Source organism: Marmota flaviventris, chromosome 18 (assembly GCF_047511675.1).
Source record: "Marmota flaviventris isolate mMarFla1 chromosome 18, mMarFla1.hap1, whole genome shotgun sequence".
Lineage (NCBI taxonomy): Eukaryota > Metazoa > Chordata > Mammalia > Rodentia > Sciuridae > Marmota > Marmota flaviventris.
Window position 1 is genome coordinate 8066377 of NC_092515.1, and position 15414 is coordinate 8081790.

Genomic DNA, 15414 nt, shown 5'->3' on the forward strand with positions numbered 1-15414 from the left:
GAATCCATACACAGTGAGACTGGGTGTAAATCAGAAGATCTGGACTATAACCAAGTCTGACCACTTGTTTTTGAGCACTTTGGTCCAAACCAACAAAATTTCTGACCTGGTGATCAGAGCAGGTCACAACTAATCTTTGTGTATTAACTTTTCTCTGTGAGAAGTTCTTCTGCACATGGCACCATGTGGATCCATTGGCAGAGCCAGTGGCTCCAGTCACTTCTGGCTCATGTCTCCCCAGATTTCCAGTCTCCTTCAGCCAAGTTCCCTGGTGATGTTGGGGCTCTAGGTGTAGGGTCCTTGTTGATTCACACTCCATCCTGGGACTGCCCATTGGCTCTCTCGGCTCCATGGCACAGTCTTCTGATTCAGCCTCAAGCTTGCCAGGCTGCCCCCTCCTCAGGGTGTTTACTTTCCTGCTCCTGACCCAGAGTGCTGTCCTAGCAGACACATGATGTCATGTCCGTTAGCCTAATTCAACTGTTGACTCCAGTGCAGTGACTCAGTGGGGCTCTCAGTTCTAACCATACAAATCCATCCTTGCTGACTTCACAGCAATGACCAAAATGATATGTTCTATGTATTTCCTTTTTGAATGTTCATATGGTATGCATTTCTCAAATATTAGGACATCTAAAAAATTTATAGACTATATAAGATTTAATACTTCAAGGAATGACACAGTAAATGTTTAAGAAATAATTTTTGAAATGATTAAAAGGACCATGGAATTTGATAGATATCATTATCCAAAGTATGTGTATGAAGACACAAATTGGTGTGAACATACTTTATATACAACCAGAGATATGAAAACTTGTGCTGTAAATGTGTAAAAAGAATTGTAATGCATTCTGCTGTCATTTATTTAAAACAAAAAGAATGAGTAATATACTAGCATTATACCCTGTTTTACAGAACAGAGTTTAAACAATGCCCTGTCAGGGTTACCCTGTGGGAAAGTGGTGGGGGTCAAATGGAAGCTAAAGTTACGGGCATAAGTCAGACCCTTTCCTTATCTGATTATAGTGCCATTTTATGTATCATACGAATTCATTTTCACATACCAGACCAATCAAATTAATTAACAGAAAATACAACAATATCTGTTGTACATGCATATAAACATTATACTCATATGAATATAAACAGGAATGTCTAATATGTAATTGTTATCCTATAACCACTGATTCTTATGCCCATGTTCATTGATATCTTCATCATTAGAACAAGCTTTCTTGACTTCTTCTGCTAGGCATGGGCTCTCCCCCTGAGGTACACCCCTAGCCCATTCTTCTGTTTCATGGCTCTGTGCTCCAGCCTCACTCAGTGGCAAGAATCCTGATCTTTTGAATATCTTGTGAAGCATTTAGTCTAAATACTCCATGGATTGCCATTTCAGATACATGTAAACTGGGGGAATTTTGGAAAAACTGGTTCTGTGAGTACATGCAGTAGACATTTTCAATAGACATGAAACTGAAGGTGTAGATATAATTCATCTTTCTTCACAGGAAGGAGGCGTTACAATGTCTCATCACAAATGACCCAGTCCCTACTTCACCTATTGGCTCATTCTCTATGTATCTCTTTGTTGAGGGCAGTTCTCTATGGTAGTCACTAGTGGTGTGGCACAGACATGACCATCTCCAAGATGCACTCTCCTCCCCTGGAGGAATCGGCTGTCTCCAGGGACTGCAGCCCATCCCAGAACCGTGGAAACATTCTTCCATAAGGCACATGAGAGGTTTTCTTGGTTATGAATCACTCAAGTCAATATCTTCAAACACCCTAACTCTAAGGGTCCGGTGGTAAACACAAGAATTCCCTCCAAGTATTCTCACACATTCTGAAACCAGAGCTTTTACCTTTTCTTGTAATTTTGAAATCCTTATCAACATGAGTTTCAGGCAACATCTCTAAATTGGACATCTTGTTTTCTTTCATGACATGGAAGGAGCTATTCTTGAGGACCGAGTCCAGTTCTTCTGGATTTAACTTCTTTCCCAGGAATTGACAGATCTTCTCTATGGTGCTTCTTGGGTCCTACAATGTGAACAACAAAGAGCGAGTCTATGAGAGGGCAACACAGGGGATTTGGGAGGATTGGAATGAAGGTGTTAGGAGGGCTGGGGGACGGGGGGAGAGGAGAGGAATGACATCAGGATGAGAGGAGATTGCTATGGGTGTCAGGAGGTGTTGAGAGCCACAGCCAAAGGGGCCCCAGCAAACTTCCAGCTGCCAGCACCAGCTGCTGGCTGATGATTGGCTCACAGCGGCCCCAGCAACATCTAGCTGATTGGCTCCTCTGCGGTGATGCTCATTGGACTGTTTCCCTGCCCTTTCAGACCACGGAGCTGCTCATTGGGGGACTTTTTGGCTCTGCCCACGTGACCCAGCCAATCGGCCTCAAGAGCAGGAGGATTGTGGGAGGTAAAAAGAAGCTTGTGGGGGGAGAGAGAGGCTTGTGGAAAGCCGGTGGTGGCAGTTGAGGCTCTGAGGATTTTTCCTGAGAGGCTGTTTTGTTTGGCGTGTGTGGTTCTAAAAATAAAGTTAGTTTCTTTTGACAAGTGGCTTCTGATTGTGCCCAGCCAGACTGCGGCATTTGGTGGCTCGCACGGGGAGCCACTGAGGGTAAGTGAAACTGCTCGCCCCTGAGGGCAGGGCGAGAGGATGGGTAGCCATTTTAAGATTCTTCTTTTGTTATTTTGTTTCACTTTTGTTTTAAGTTGCCTGTCCCTGGAGATGTGTAAGATGGAAGAAAAACCGCTCACATCTGAGGAACAGATAGGGAGAAAGGACGGATGGACATTTCAGGAGGCTATTATAATGATTTTGTGTTGTTTCAATTTTGTTTCACTCTGTTTCAGTTTTGTTAGGCGTCATCTTGTTGGGTTGTATTATAGTAGAAATACGGGATCAGAAATTAGTAAAAAACAAACTGAAAGAGTGTTAAGTAAATTGTTAGAGGAAGGAGGCATCCCAGTAAAATCAATAGCAGTCAGGGCATACGTTGATACAATACAAAAATGTAGCCCATGGCTTTTTAAGGAGGAGTTGTTAAATATATCACAATGGAACCATCATGGTGAAGATTTAAAAAGAATAGAAAAGAAAAGCCCAGGGACTCTGCCAGTTGGCACATTGCCATTGTGGACGTTCATATCTTGTTTGCTTAGTCCAAAGCCTTCAGTTCAGACAATGGTAGAGGAAGGAGAAGACATATTGATTCAAGTAAAATAGAAGGTCTCTCAAGTTAGTCAGACAGAGGAAAAGATTCAAGTAAAAGAGAAGGCCTCTCAAGCTAGTCAGACAGAGAAAGAAAGTGTAAAACAGAAAAAGCCATCAGGGGGAAAGTTACAACAGGAGACTGCTACTAACACCTTTCTATCACCAGAGGACATAAGTGTCCAACTAACAAGGCCACCTCCATATGCTGGGAGGTCCCCAACCCCCGCAGTTGATAGTTGGGATCCTGAGACAAGATCTCAAATATTAACATGCCCTGTATTTGAGGCAGGAGGGCAGCGATTTTACCAAGTTTTAAATTTCAAAACAGTGAAGCAGCTAAAAGAGGCTGTAACAACCTATGGTCCTCAAGCACCCTTCACTGTAAGCATGGTCGAATCCATTAACAACTTGAACATGACGCCAGCAGATTGGGCTAATATGTGTAAAGCTGTGCTAAATGGAGGACAATACCTGTTATGGAAGGTTGCCAATGAGGAATTTTGCAAGGAGATGGCTAGGCGAAATGCAGCAGCTGGTTATCCTCAGAGAAATCTAGATATGTTGTTAGGAAAGGGACCTTATGAGGATCAGCAGCAACAAATTGCATATGATCCTGGCATATACGCACAAATTGCTGCAGATGCAATTAAGGCATGGAAGACTTTACAAGGACATGGAGGTTTACAAGGTCAATTATCTAAGGTAATACAAGGAGCTAATGAACCTTATGCTGAATTTGTAGACAGGCTTATTCAAACAGCTACCAGAGTTTTTGGGAATACAAAACAAGCAATGCCATTACTAAAACACCTGGCTTATGAGCAAGCGAATCGTTGGTGCAGAGATATCATTAGACCATGGAAACATGAAGATTTAAACACATATATTAAATTATGTAGAGACATTAATGAACAAGAGCAAGTCGTGGCAGCTGCAGTAAAACAGGCTTTAGATGCCAGAGACATTAATGAACAAGGGCAAATTGTGGCAGCTGCAGTAAAACAGGCTTTAGATGCCAGGCCAAGAACATGCTACAATTGTGAACAAACAGGACATTTTAAAAGGAATTGCCCCATTGGAGGAGGGTTTAACAAAACTAGGTATCAAAGGAGTAGAATACCAGGTATTTGCCCACGATGCCGTAGAGGGAGACATTGGGCTAATGAATGCCGTTCTCAAACCACCATAGAGGGTACTCCATTATCAAAAAACGAACAAGGACCAGGTGTTTATCCACGATATCATGGAGAAAGGCATTGGGCTCCATTGCCAAAAAATGGACAGGGGGGCCCAATGCTCCGGGGCCCAAAACCACAAATATACGGAGCACTGGAGGAACCCAGCAACCCCATCAGGGTAGTGCCCAGGACACATTGTCCATCAGATCCCTCATCAGACAAACCAGAGGGAGCGCAGGGTTGGACATCTGCGCCTCCGCCAGAGCAGTACTAACTCCAGAGATGGGAGTTCAAATCATTCCCACAGGGGTGAAAGGACCTCTTCCCAAAGGAACAGTAGGCTTATTATTGGGACGCAGCTCTTCTACTCTAAAAGGACTTATGATAAGTCCTGGGGTAATTGATCCTGATTATGAAGGTGAAATAAAAATTATAGCCAGTTCTCCAAAGGGTATATCAGTAATTTCACCAGGAGATAGAATAGCACAGTTACTAATAATACCCAGCCTACATGATAAATTTTCCAGTCGTACTGTAGAAAGAGGTTCCAAGGGATTAGGCTCCACAGGTGTAGATTGGGCTATGCTTTCTTTAAATATAGATTCTCGCCCCATGCTAAAACTAAATATTCAAGGACATGAATTTAATGGGCTACTGGATACAGGTGCAGACCTTAGCATCATCTCTCGTCAAGAATGGCCAAAACATTGGCCATTACAACAAGCCACTCAAACGCTTCGAGGCCTAGGAGTGGCGACTAATCCCCATAGAAGTGCAATGGTATTAGATTGGAAGGATCCTGAAGGATGTGAAGGAACTATACAGCCATATGTATTGGATCATCTTCCCGTAAATTTATGGGGACGAGATGTCCTAGATCAATTAGGTTTGACATTAACAAATAACATCAAGCAAAATGCACCCACTATTATGACTAGACAAGGTTTTAGGAAAGGAAAAAGATTAGAAAAACAAGAACAAGGTATAGCAGCACCAATACAAATAGATCAAGGAACAGAAAGACATGGGTTGGATTTTCAGAAAGGGCCACTGAGACAATAAAAATTACTTGGAAATCAGAAAGACCAGTATGGGTTCCTCAGTGGCCCTTGACTAAAGAAAAGATACAAGCAGCCCATGACCTGGTCAAACAACAATTAGCGGAAGGACATATACAACCTTCTGTATCTCCCCATAATACTCCCATTTTTGTCATCAAAAAGAAATCTGGTAAATGGAGATTATTGCAAGATTTAAGAGCCATTAATAATGAGATGGTTATTATGGGACCTGCTCAATCAGGGATTCCTCAGTTGTCTGCTTTGCCAATAACCTGGTATGTTTTAGTTATAGATATTAAAGATTGTTTTTTTTCAATTCCAATTCATCCTGAGGATAGTCCACGTTTTGCATTTACTATCCCTGCACTGAATCATGAAGGTCCTGATCAGAGATATGAATGGAAAGTACTCCCTCAAGGGATGGCTAAGAGCCCAACTATGTGTCAAATTTATGTTAACAAAGCAATCCAGCCACTTAGAAATCAAAATCCTGAACTACAAATATTTCACTATATGGATGATGTATTATTAGCACACAAAGATAAAAACACATTGCTAGAATGTTATGCCACACTTACAAACTTATTAAAAAATTATAATCTAGAGATAGCAATAGATAAAGTACAATTAAATTTTCCAATTAATTATTTAGGAGTTCTATTATCCTCAACCATGGTCCGTCCACCAAAAATTCAAATACGAGTAGATCAACTCAAATCACTTAATGACTTTCAAAAGTTATTAGGAGACATAAATTGGATAAGGCCTTATTTAGGTATACCAACAGGAGAGTTGGGACCTTTATTTGATATCCTAAAAGGTCCATCAGATCCAAATTCACCCCGAATGTTAACGCCTGAAGCAAGAAAGGCATTAAAAATCATTGAAACATATATGGAAAATATGCATTTGGATAGAATTGATATAAGTTTGCCTTTATTATTTATTGTACTACCAACAAAAAATATTCCTACAGGAGTATTTTGGCAAGAAGGTCCATTATTATGGATACATTTATCTTATTCTCCTAACACTATTCTTACTAGGTATCCTGAGGCTGTAGGACAATTAATACTCAAAGGAATAAAAGCAGCAAAGGGAGTGTTTGGAATTTCTCCCAATAAAATTATTACTCCATATACTATGAATCAAATTGATGAGTTAGCTAATGAGTTAAATACTTGGGCAATAATCATGTGCAAATCTAATGTTTCATTTGATAACCACTTACCATCTAATCCTTTATTGTCTTTTTGGTCATTGCATCCTGTAATTTTTCCAAAAATGACAAGAAAAACACCTATCATGAATGCTCCAAATATATTCACTGATGGGTCAAATAATGGTACAGCAGCAGTAGTTACCCCTGATCAAACTTTTACATTTTTAGTACCCAAACAATCAGCTCAAAAGGTAGAGCTTAATGCAGTTTTACAAGCTTTTGTGATGTTTAAAGATTCTGTATTTAATTTATTTTCTGATAGTCAGTATGTAGTTAATGCTATAGTATCTCTTGAAGATGCTGGTAGGATTTCCCCTTCTTCTACTGTTTTCTCTTTGCTTTCCACTATACAAAGTCTAATCTGGGACAGAAAAGATCCATTCTTTATAGGACATATCAGGGCACATACAGGATTGCCTGGAGCCCTTAGTTTGGGCAATGATTTAGCAGATAAAACTACACATGACATACATATTTTCTCTACACTAGAAGAAGCTATAAATTTTCATAAAAAGTTCCATGTCAATGCTAATACTTTACAAAAGCATTTTAAAATAACTAAGGAACAAGCTAGACAAATAATAAAACAATGTCAAAATTGTGTGACCTTTTTACCACAAGTTAATCTTGGAGTCAATCCTAGAGGATTGATACCTAACCATATTTGGCAGATGGACGTCACACACTTGCCAGAATTTGGAAAATTAAAATATTTGCATGTTACAGTTGATACTTCTTCTGGATTTTTGATGGGCTCCCTTCATGCCGGAGAAAAAACTAAAGATGTTATAGCTCATTGCTTACAAAATTTTGCCACTGTGGGTGTTCCAAAACAGTTAAAAACAGATAATGCCCCTGGTTATACTTCTACCTCTTTTAAACAATTTTGCTCAACATTTGGCATTACTCATATAACAGGAATCCCATACAATCCACAGGGACAAGGCATAGTTGAAAGAGCTCATCAAACTATTAAAATGTACTTATTAAAGCAAAAAGAAGGAATTGGGAAGGGGTATATATTCCCCAAAGATAAACTTAAAATAACCCTTTTTACTCTAAACTTTTTAAATTTGGATTCATCAGGACTTAGTGCTGCGGAAAGGCATATGTGTCCAAAAAATGTACATAAGCCCAAGGTACTTTGGAAGGATATTCTAACAGGACAATGGAAAGGTCCTGACCCAGTAATTGTCTGGAGTCGGGGGTCTGTTTGTGTGTTTCCACAGGGAGAACAGCAGCCGATTTGGATTCCAGAGAGATTAACCAAGGTCCTGACCCAGTGATTGTCTGGAGTCGGGGGTCTGTTTATGTGTTTCCACAGGGAGAACAGCAGCCGATTTGGATTCCAGAAAGATTAACTAAAGCGATTTCTACAGACCAAAAAGAAGATGATTTGGCTCAAATCCATAACAACTGATATCCAAAACTCCAGTTTGGCTATTCTTACATCTGCAACAGAACCAGGATGCTTTTTTCAATATCTATTTTATTATTGTCCTTTGCCATATCATGAAGTTCTATTTTGTTTTTTGAGCTCATACAGACCTAGGTTAATGTTTTGCTGATCAGTTCTATTTTTTGACTATAGAGTTTTTAAACATTGCAATGGAGATTTCACCTGTAAAAAGTTATAAGGCCTTTACTATAATGTTATGTGTTGTATGTATTATATTATGTGTGCACACTTGTGTTTTGTGTTATATGTTTGAATGTACGTATGTCCATATATCATATATGATGAGCGCTCATGATAAAATGGATCCAAATATTTTTTTTTCCACGTGATTTATATGGTTTAATTTAAATTGGGTAAACAACTGTTGAGGATTGTTTTAATATGTAAACAAAAAAGAAGGTTAACAGATCTGTTTGTTTACTTTCACCTTTCCTTTTCATTATATTTAATAATTCTCTTAAAGATAATGTAAATTGTTAAGAAAATTGTTTTCTTTTAGTGCCTTCTGTAATGTTACATAATTTTTTCTTTAGCCATTATTGCCAGAATTCCTATCTTCATCCCAGTGCCGGTGAAGACAATGTAAATTGTTAAGAAAATTGTTTTCTTTTAGTGCCTTCTGTAATGTTACATAATTTTTTCTTTAGCCATTATTGCCAGAATTCCTATCTTCATCCCAGTGCTGGTGAAGTCAAAGATAAAACCAATCTACAGCTTCTACAATAGCCATCACTGAACTGCTTGCAGAACTTGCCTGGACACATTGTGAGCTCACCTGTATGCATTGTGAACTATCTGTTGGTGCAGCGACTTGTGGTAGTGTTGGGGTATTTTTGCTGATGATGTCACCGGTGGTACAATTTTTCAAAGGAGCCCTCAATTGGCTTAATGTCATGGCATTTTGCATCCTCCTCTACTAGTGATGGTCTAAAATTTGGGGGCCAACAGAGGTGAGGCAAAGAACCTCACCCCCCCACTGGTGCAAAGGCCTATCCACAAGTATAGCTGTATGCTGGACCGGTAGTCAGTGACGGGTATGATCCAATTGCAGTGGTACCAACCTAAGACAGGAGGCTGACGCCTAGAGGTCAGTTCATCCGATGATGGGTAAGGACCATATGTTGAATTGGACTGCCTAACAGACACGGTCCCTAAGCCACATGCTTGTTGTTTAAACAGAGAGGGGGAGATGTTGAGAGCCACAGCCGAAGGGGCCCCAGCAAACTTCCAGCTGCCAGCACCAGCTGCTGGCTGATGATTGGCTCACAGCGGCCCCAGCAACATCTAGCTGATTGGCTCCTCAGCCCCAGCAACATCTAGCTGATTGGCTCCTCTGCGGTGATGCTCATTGGACTGTTTCCCTGCCCTTTCAGACCACGGAGCTGCTCATTGGGGGACTTTTTGGCTCTGCCCACGTGACCCAGCCAATCGGCCTCAAGAGCAGGAGGATTGTGGGAGGTAAAAAGAAGCTTGTGGGGGGAGAGAGAGGCTTGTGGAAAGCCGGTGGTGGCAGTTGAGGCTCTGAGGATTTTTCCTGAGAGGCTGTTTTGTTTGGCGTGTTTGGTTCTAAAAATAAAGTTAGTTTCTTTTGACAAGTGGCTTCTGATTGTGCCCAGCCAGACTGCGGCAGGAGGGAGAAACAGAAAGGGTTTTTTCTTACATTGCTTAACAACTCTGAAAAAATTTCTAGATATTTTAAATTACATTAATTTATTATGTAATTTAAAGGTTTGAATTACATTTGGTGCTCTTAAACTCACATCCAGAAGTGGACATCTATGTGCAAGTCAGAGTGCCATTCCTCTATGATAACAGAAAAATAAAGTTAGAATGAGTATCTATTCAATGTGTGAGGATCCAATCTGTAAAGTATCACATCTACAAACTCAGACATAAATCATTGATTTAGTTGAAAACACTCAAAATCCTCTTCACTTGCTATTTTGAAATGCATTATTGATTATCACTGTTTATAGTGGCCACGCTGTGCTACAGGTCATTAGAAGTCATTTCTGTTACCCAGCTGTACCCGGCACCCACCCCACCAGTGCCGAGCTTCATCTGTAAGCCCCTGACCTCTCATAAGAGTTACACAAAGTGACAGCTCTCCTTCATCTCACCTGGCCAGTCAAGGGGAGAAGCCAGACAGGTGGACACAACTCTGGGATCAATGCTTTCTACCCAGTCCCTTCTGATGTCGAGGTCTCTATGAGCATCATAGGTCCTGCACACAGAAACCTTGGCAGCCATAGGTGCTAGCATAATCCGTTGCCCTCTGCCTGGGTGTGGAGAAGGGCCCTTTAGATGTTGCCAGATGGAAAACTTTGAAGACATGAAAGAAGAGCTTGCATTTGGGGGCAGATCAATGAAGAAACGTCAATGGAGACCAAGGGCTCATCTCCTCTTAGTGACCCTTAAGAGGCTACAATTTACAGAAAGTTGGGGAGCAGATACTGAGAACCACGGACATTAGAGGGAGCAAGGATGGTCAAGAGCTGGTGGGCGCTGGATCTGACAGGTGCTCACCTTCTGCAGCTCTTCATAACTCAGCAGCAGGACGTTCTCCCTGTCTCTCATGGACACCCAGCCACGAATGTGCTCAAACCATGATCCATAGGGCACTGTGGGGCAGGCACAGGGGTGCAGGTTACACACTGCTGAAACAGGGCTGTGCCATCCGTGTCACTCTAACACCCTGACAGCTTGACTCATGTATAATTGACAAATACTCCTCAAACAAGGTGATGAAATAGAGAGGGGAACATTTCTGAATTCATTCTATGAAAGCAGTAGCGTATTTACCCAAGGCAGACAAGATATCATGTAAGTAAACAACAGCCCAATATTCCTATGAACACAGATACAAAAACCTTATTAAAATGTTAGCACATTCTATTAAGATTATACACAGGGCATGGTGTGTTGACACTTTAGGATTATACTTTAAGACATGTTGATTTCATCCCAGGGATGTAAGCCTGGTTCACCATATGCAAATTCATAAATGTATTTCACCACGTCAGTAGATTTTACCTTGAGAGAAGAACATGGCTGAGCATCCTAAAGGTTACATGTGACAAACCCAAAGCCAACATCATGCTAACCTGGGAAAACTGGAAGCATTTCTCCTAAAACCAGGAACAAGGCAAGGATGTGCACTCTTACGACTCATTAAACAGAAGTTTGGGAACTCTAATCAGACAAGTCAGGCAAGAGAAGGGGATCAAGATAATACACGTTGGAAAGAATGAAGCCAAATTATCAGTGTTTGCAGATGATGGATGCAATGTTTGAAGACCCCTAAAGCTGCCCCAAAACCCTTGTAGAACTGATACCACATTCAGCAGAGTAGGAGGATACAAGATCATCATAGAAAAAGCCATAATAATAATGAATCTGCTGAGGAAGAAACCAGAAATACAATTCCACTCACAATGGTCTCAAAAATACTTAGGTAGCCAGGTGTGGTGGGGCACACCTGTAATCCCAGGCGCTAGGGAGGCTGAGGCAGGAGGATGGCAAGTTCAAATCAGCCTGTGCAACTTAGCAAAGTTAAGGACCTCAGCGAGACTACCTTATTTATATATAAAATATAAAAATGGAAAAGAAATATTGCTCAGTAATTATTTGGCTTGAGATCAATACCTGGTACCAATTCAAAGAAACAGAAAAACAATAACAACAACAAAAAAACAAACAAACAAACCCTTGGCATACTACTCCACCCAAAGAGCAGATACACCTCTTAGAATGAAAATTATAGAACACTGAAGAAAGAAATTGAAGAAGACACTAGAATGTGAAAACCCCTTCCATGTTCATGGATAACCAGAATTTAAACAATGCCACATTTCCAAAAGAAATCTACAAATTCAGTGCAATCTCCGTCAAATACCAATGAGATCCTTCACAGAAATAGAAGAAATAGTCCCACAATTTTCATGAAAAACAAAAATGCAAAGCCATTCTCAGCAATAAAAATAATGATCAAGGGCCGAGAATGATGCTCAGTGGTAAAGCACTTGACTGGTGTTGCAAAGCACTGGGTCTAATCTCAAAACACACACACACACACACACACACACACACACACATAATGAACAGTGCTGAAGGTATCACATTTTAAATTCTTCACGGTCTCAAATCATACTAAAGTGGCGCAATAACAAAAAAATTGTGCTGTATAAAACAGACATAAAGATCAATTTATTAGAATAGAAAACACAGAGAGAGACAAATCATCCAGATACAATCATCTGATTCATAACAAAGACACCAAAAGCTAATATTGGAGAGAACACAGACTGTTTAATAAATGGTACTAAGAAAATATGTAGAAGAATGAAGCTAAATGCTGCAACAAATTCCAGTCAAAGTGAATCAGCAAATAGGAATTTGACCCTAAACCCCTTAAGTACTAGTAGAAAACAATGGTTACACTACGACATACAGGTGCAGGCACAACTTCGTCGATAAGACTCCTCGTGTTCAGGAAAGAAAACCAAGAATTGATAAAGGAATGGCATCCATCTAAAAAGCTTTTTAACAGCAATGGTAAGGAGGCAAGAGAGGGCTGAAAAATGGGGAGAAAATCTTTGTCTTCTGACAGAGGATTAATATCCAGAACGTATGAAGAACTCAAAAATCTTAACACCAAAACCCAAATAACCGAATCAATAGATGGGTAAGTGAACAATCATTTCTCAAAAGGAAAAATATGATGGCCAACAATTTAATGAAAATAAAAGTCAACATTTTTAATAACTAGAGAAAAGCAAATCCAAGCTACCCTGAGATTGCGTCTCACTCCAGTCAGAACGGCAAATGTCAAGAACACAAATAATGATACATGCGACAAGGATATGAAAGAAAAGAAATGCTTACCCACCACAGAGATTGGAGATGAGTACAACCACCATGGAAATCAGTCAGCACCTCTGAAAAGACTAGGAGTGGGACCACCATATGCCCCGGTCACAGGGCTCCTTGGTTTTCATCCAAAAGAATTAAAGTCAGCCACTATAGCAATACGTGACAACCATGTTGATGCCAGTTCAATTCACAGCAGCTAAGTTACGGAGCCAGCCTAGGTGTCCCCTGACTGAGGAAGGGGTAAAGAGAATGTGGCACATACATGTGACAGAGTTTTCCTCAGTCATAAGGAAGAACTGAATTATGTCATTCACAGGAAAATGGATGGAATGGAGACCAGCATGCTCATTGAAGGAAGCCAGGCTCACAGAGTCAAGGGTTGTCTGCTTTCTCTCATACATGGGACATACACAGAAAAGAGCACAAAAGTCATGCCACACAATTAGGAGAGCAGTGTGGACGCAGATCTGTAGGTCACAGAGACTCACCGTGGCCTTGGAGGAACCACTGAAAATATTGATCCAGTGACTCTGGTTTCTTAGTAAGTTTTGTCATGGACCAATGATAGTAACCTGACACAAGGACATCTTTGGGATTTCTCATGATATATATCACCTTAAATGAAGGAAAATGAGAGAAAGAAAAAAAAACAGTAATAATCAGTCCTTTCCCACCTTGATTTTCATCTTTTCCCAGGAAGTTCTTACTTAATATCTGCTGAACATCAAGGGATTCATTTAATTAATTATTTATAGCATTCATTCATCAAATGTACATTTTAGTTTCCCATTATAGGAATAGAAGAGGAAGACCTTGCCTCTTCATTCTAGGACATTAGGTTACCCAACATGGGAGCCTTCAGGAAAGTTCTAGATGGTGTTGGTGAGGCACTTGTGTGCTTTGCCATAATGATCACTAACAGCACAATGAATTGATCAATGATGGTATATTCACCTTCATAGCAACACACAGTCATTCTCACACTCAAAGCCATGGAGGAGGCTCACAGATAGGACATCCATGCAGCACGAATTCCTTATTCAAAATACAGATATACACCAAAGCAATCTGTAGCTGAAGTGCAGGGGGAGTTTCCCTCAGGTGGTGGGCACTGATGGGCACAAGGAACCTGGGGGACTTTCTGGACAGCAGGAATGTTCTAGTCTGGTCTGGGGGATAGTTGCCTAACTGTGTACATATGTACATATTAAGAGGCTGGTGTTCAAGATTAGTGAACACACACACAAACACACACACTCACTATTTTGTACTTGAACATCACAATTGACTTTGTATTTGCACCAACTTTCCTGGTGTTGTTATTGGAGGTCTTATGTCTCCTTAGACCTCAGTTTAATTGGGCAGGGGTTAAAGCAACCCAACAGGAGACATGGAAGTGGGTCTGTTGGAGCAGGCTCACTGTTACATACTTTATGACATTTCCAAGAGTGGAGATTAGTATTCCAGATTTCTTGGTAATGTTTGAACAAAAACATGAAAAAGTTCAGAAGTCAACAAACACTTTTCAAAGGTATTTTTCTAAAAAGAGTCTGTTTACCAAGAGATCTGGGATATCCCTGGTCTGTGCTGATCATCTGTCAGCTAGAGGGAGGCTGCAGTGGCTGCTAATCACAAGACACAGTGGCGTGCCCTGGGCTGCCATGGAGACATAGCTGGCCACCACTCCTGAGCCGCCCCTGGATCCATGCTTCATCAATGTGTGCGTGCTCCGCTCCCATGTGGGCACCACTGACCTCTCTGCTTCCACCTACCTGGCAGGAGGCTTTTATTGAATTAATACAGGCTGACGTCTTAAAGAGCTGCAAGGCTGGGATAATCCAGTGTAGATTATAAATTCTGCTTGCACAGGAGAGTGGTTTTCTAAGATTCTGGCATTAGCCAGTCCCTTCACACCTGAATTCAGGCTAGAATAATCTATGCAATGTCCCACATTCTTGCACTCAAGTGTGGTCTGGTTGTGGCCACATCAACCTAAACTATTATCCCAGGTCTCACCCAGCCTACCCAGTGAGCACACACCCCAGCAACATCTGCAGGGGTTACCTAGGACATGGAAGGGAAAAAGCATTGATCAAACATTAGGCACTCACCTTGGCCTTGGAAGTGAAAAAAGATTTGGGGAAGAGATAGAAGGGGAGGTGAGAGGTCAGGAACCGTGGGCCCTCTCTCTCCTTTAACAATTTGTATCCTGTATCTATCTCTAACCAGGGTGCACGATCCCAGATGGACACAGATCGAATCCACGTGGTATCGCCTTTGGAGTGAATCAGGCAGAGAATTTCAATCAACCAGTGGGTTCCTAGATAAGAAAGTGAAAATGATGGTCACTCATTTCAACATGACTTGCGAACAAAAAATTATGGTAAAATG

At 40.9% G+C, this 15414-nt stretch overlaps 1 protein-coding gene across 1 annotated transcript; it reads right to left on the bottom strand.

The window, feature by feature from the left end:
- Positions 1 to 127: 127 nt before the first annotated feature.
- On the bottom strand, positions 128 to 13609 carry LOC139702700 (3-alpha-hydroxysteroid sulfotransferase-like). The gene is made up of 4 exons (XM_071604529.1): positions 13512 to 13609; positions 10678 to 10772; positions 1869 to 2046; positions 128 to 440 (listed from the first exon to the last, which is right to left on the bottom strand). Exons 1-4 carry the CDS (start codon positions 13576 to 13578, stop codon positions 409 to 411), a joined length of 372 nt encoding a protein of 123 aa, XP_071460630.1. The 5' UTR covers positions 13579 to 13609; the 3' UTR covers positions 128 to 408.
- Positions 13610 to 15414: the final 1805 nt, after the last annotated feature.

What these genes read in the sequence shown, in the direction of transcription:
- LOC139702700 (XM_071604529.1), bottom strand. Translation starts at nt 13,578, where the DNA reads ATGACAAAACTTACTAAGAAACCAGAGTCACTGGATCAATATTTTCAG. An exon ending in GTGGTTCCTCCAAGGCCACG is followed by an intron (nt 10,773 to 13,511) that starts GTGAGTCTCTGT and finishes CCTGCCCCACAG; the next exon opens with TGCCCTATGGATCATGGTTT. An exon ending in GTTATGAAGAGCTGCAGAAG is followed by an intron (nt 2,047 to 10,677) that starts GTGAGCACCTGT and finishes TTCACATTGTAG; the next exon opens with GACCCAAGAAGCACCATAGA.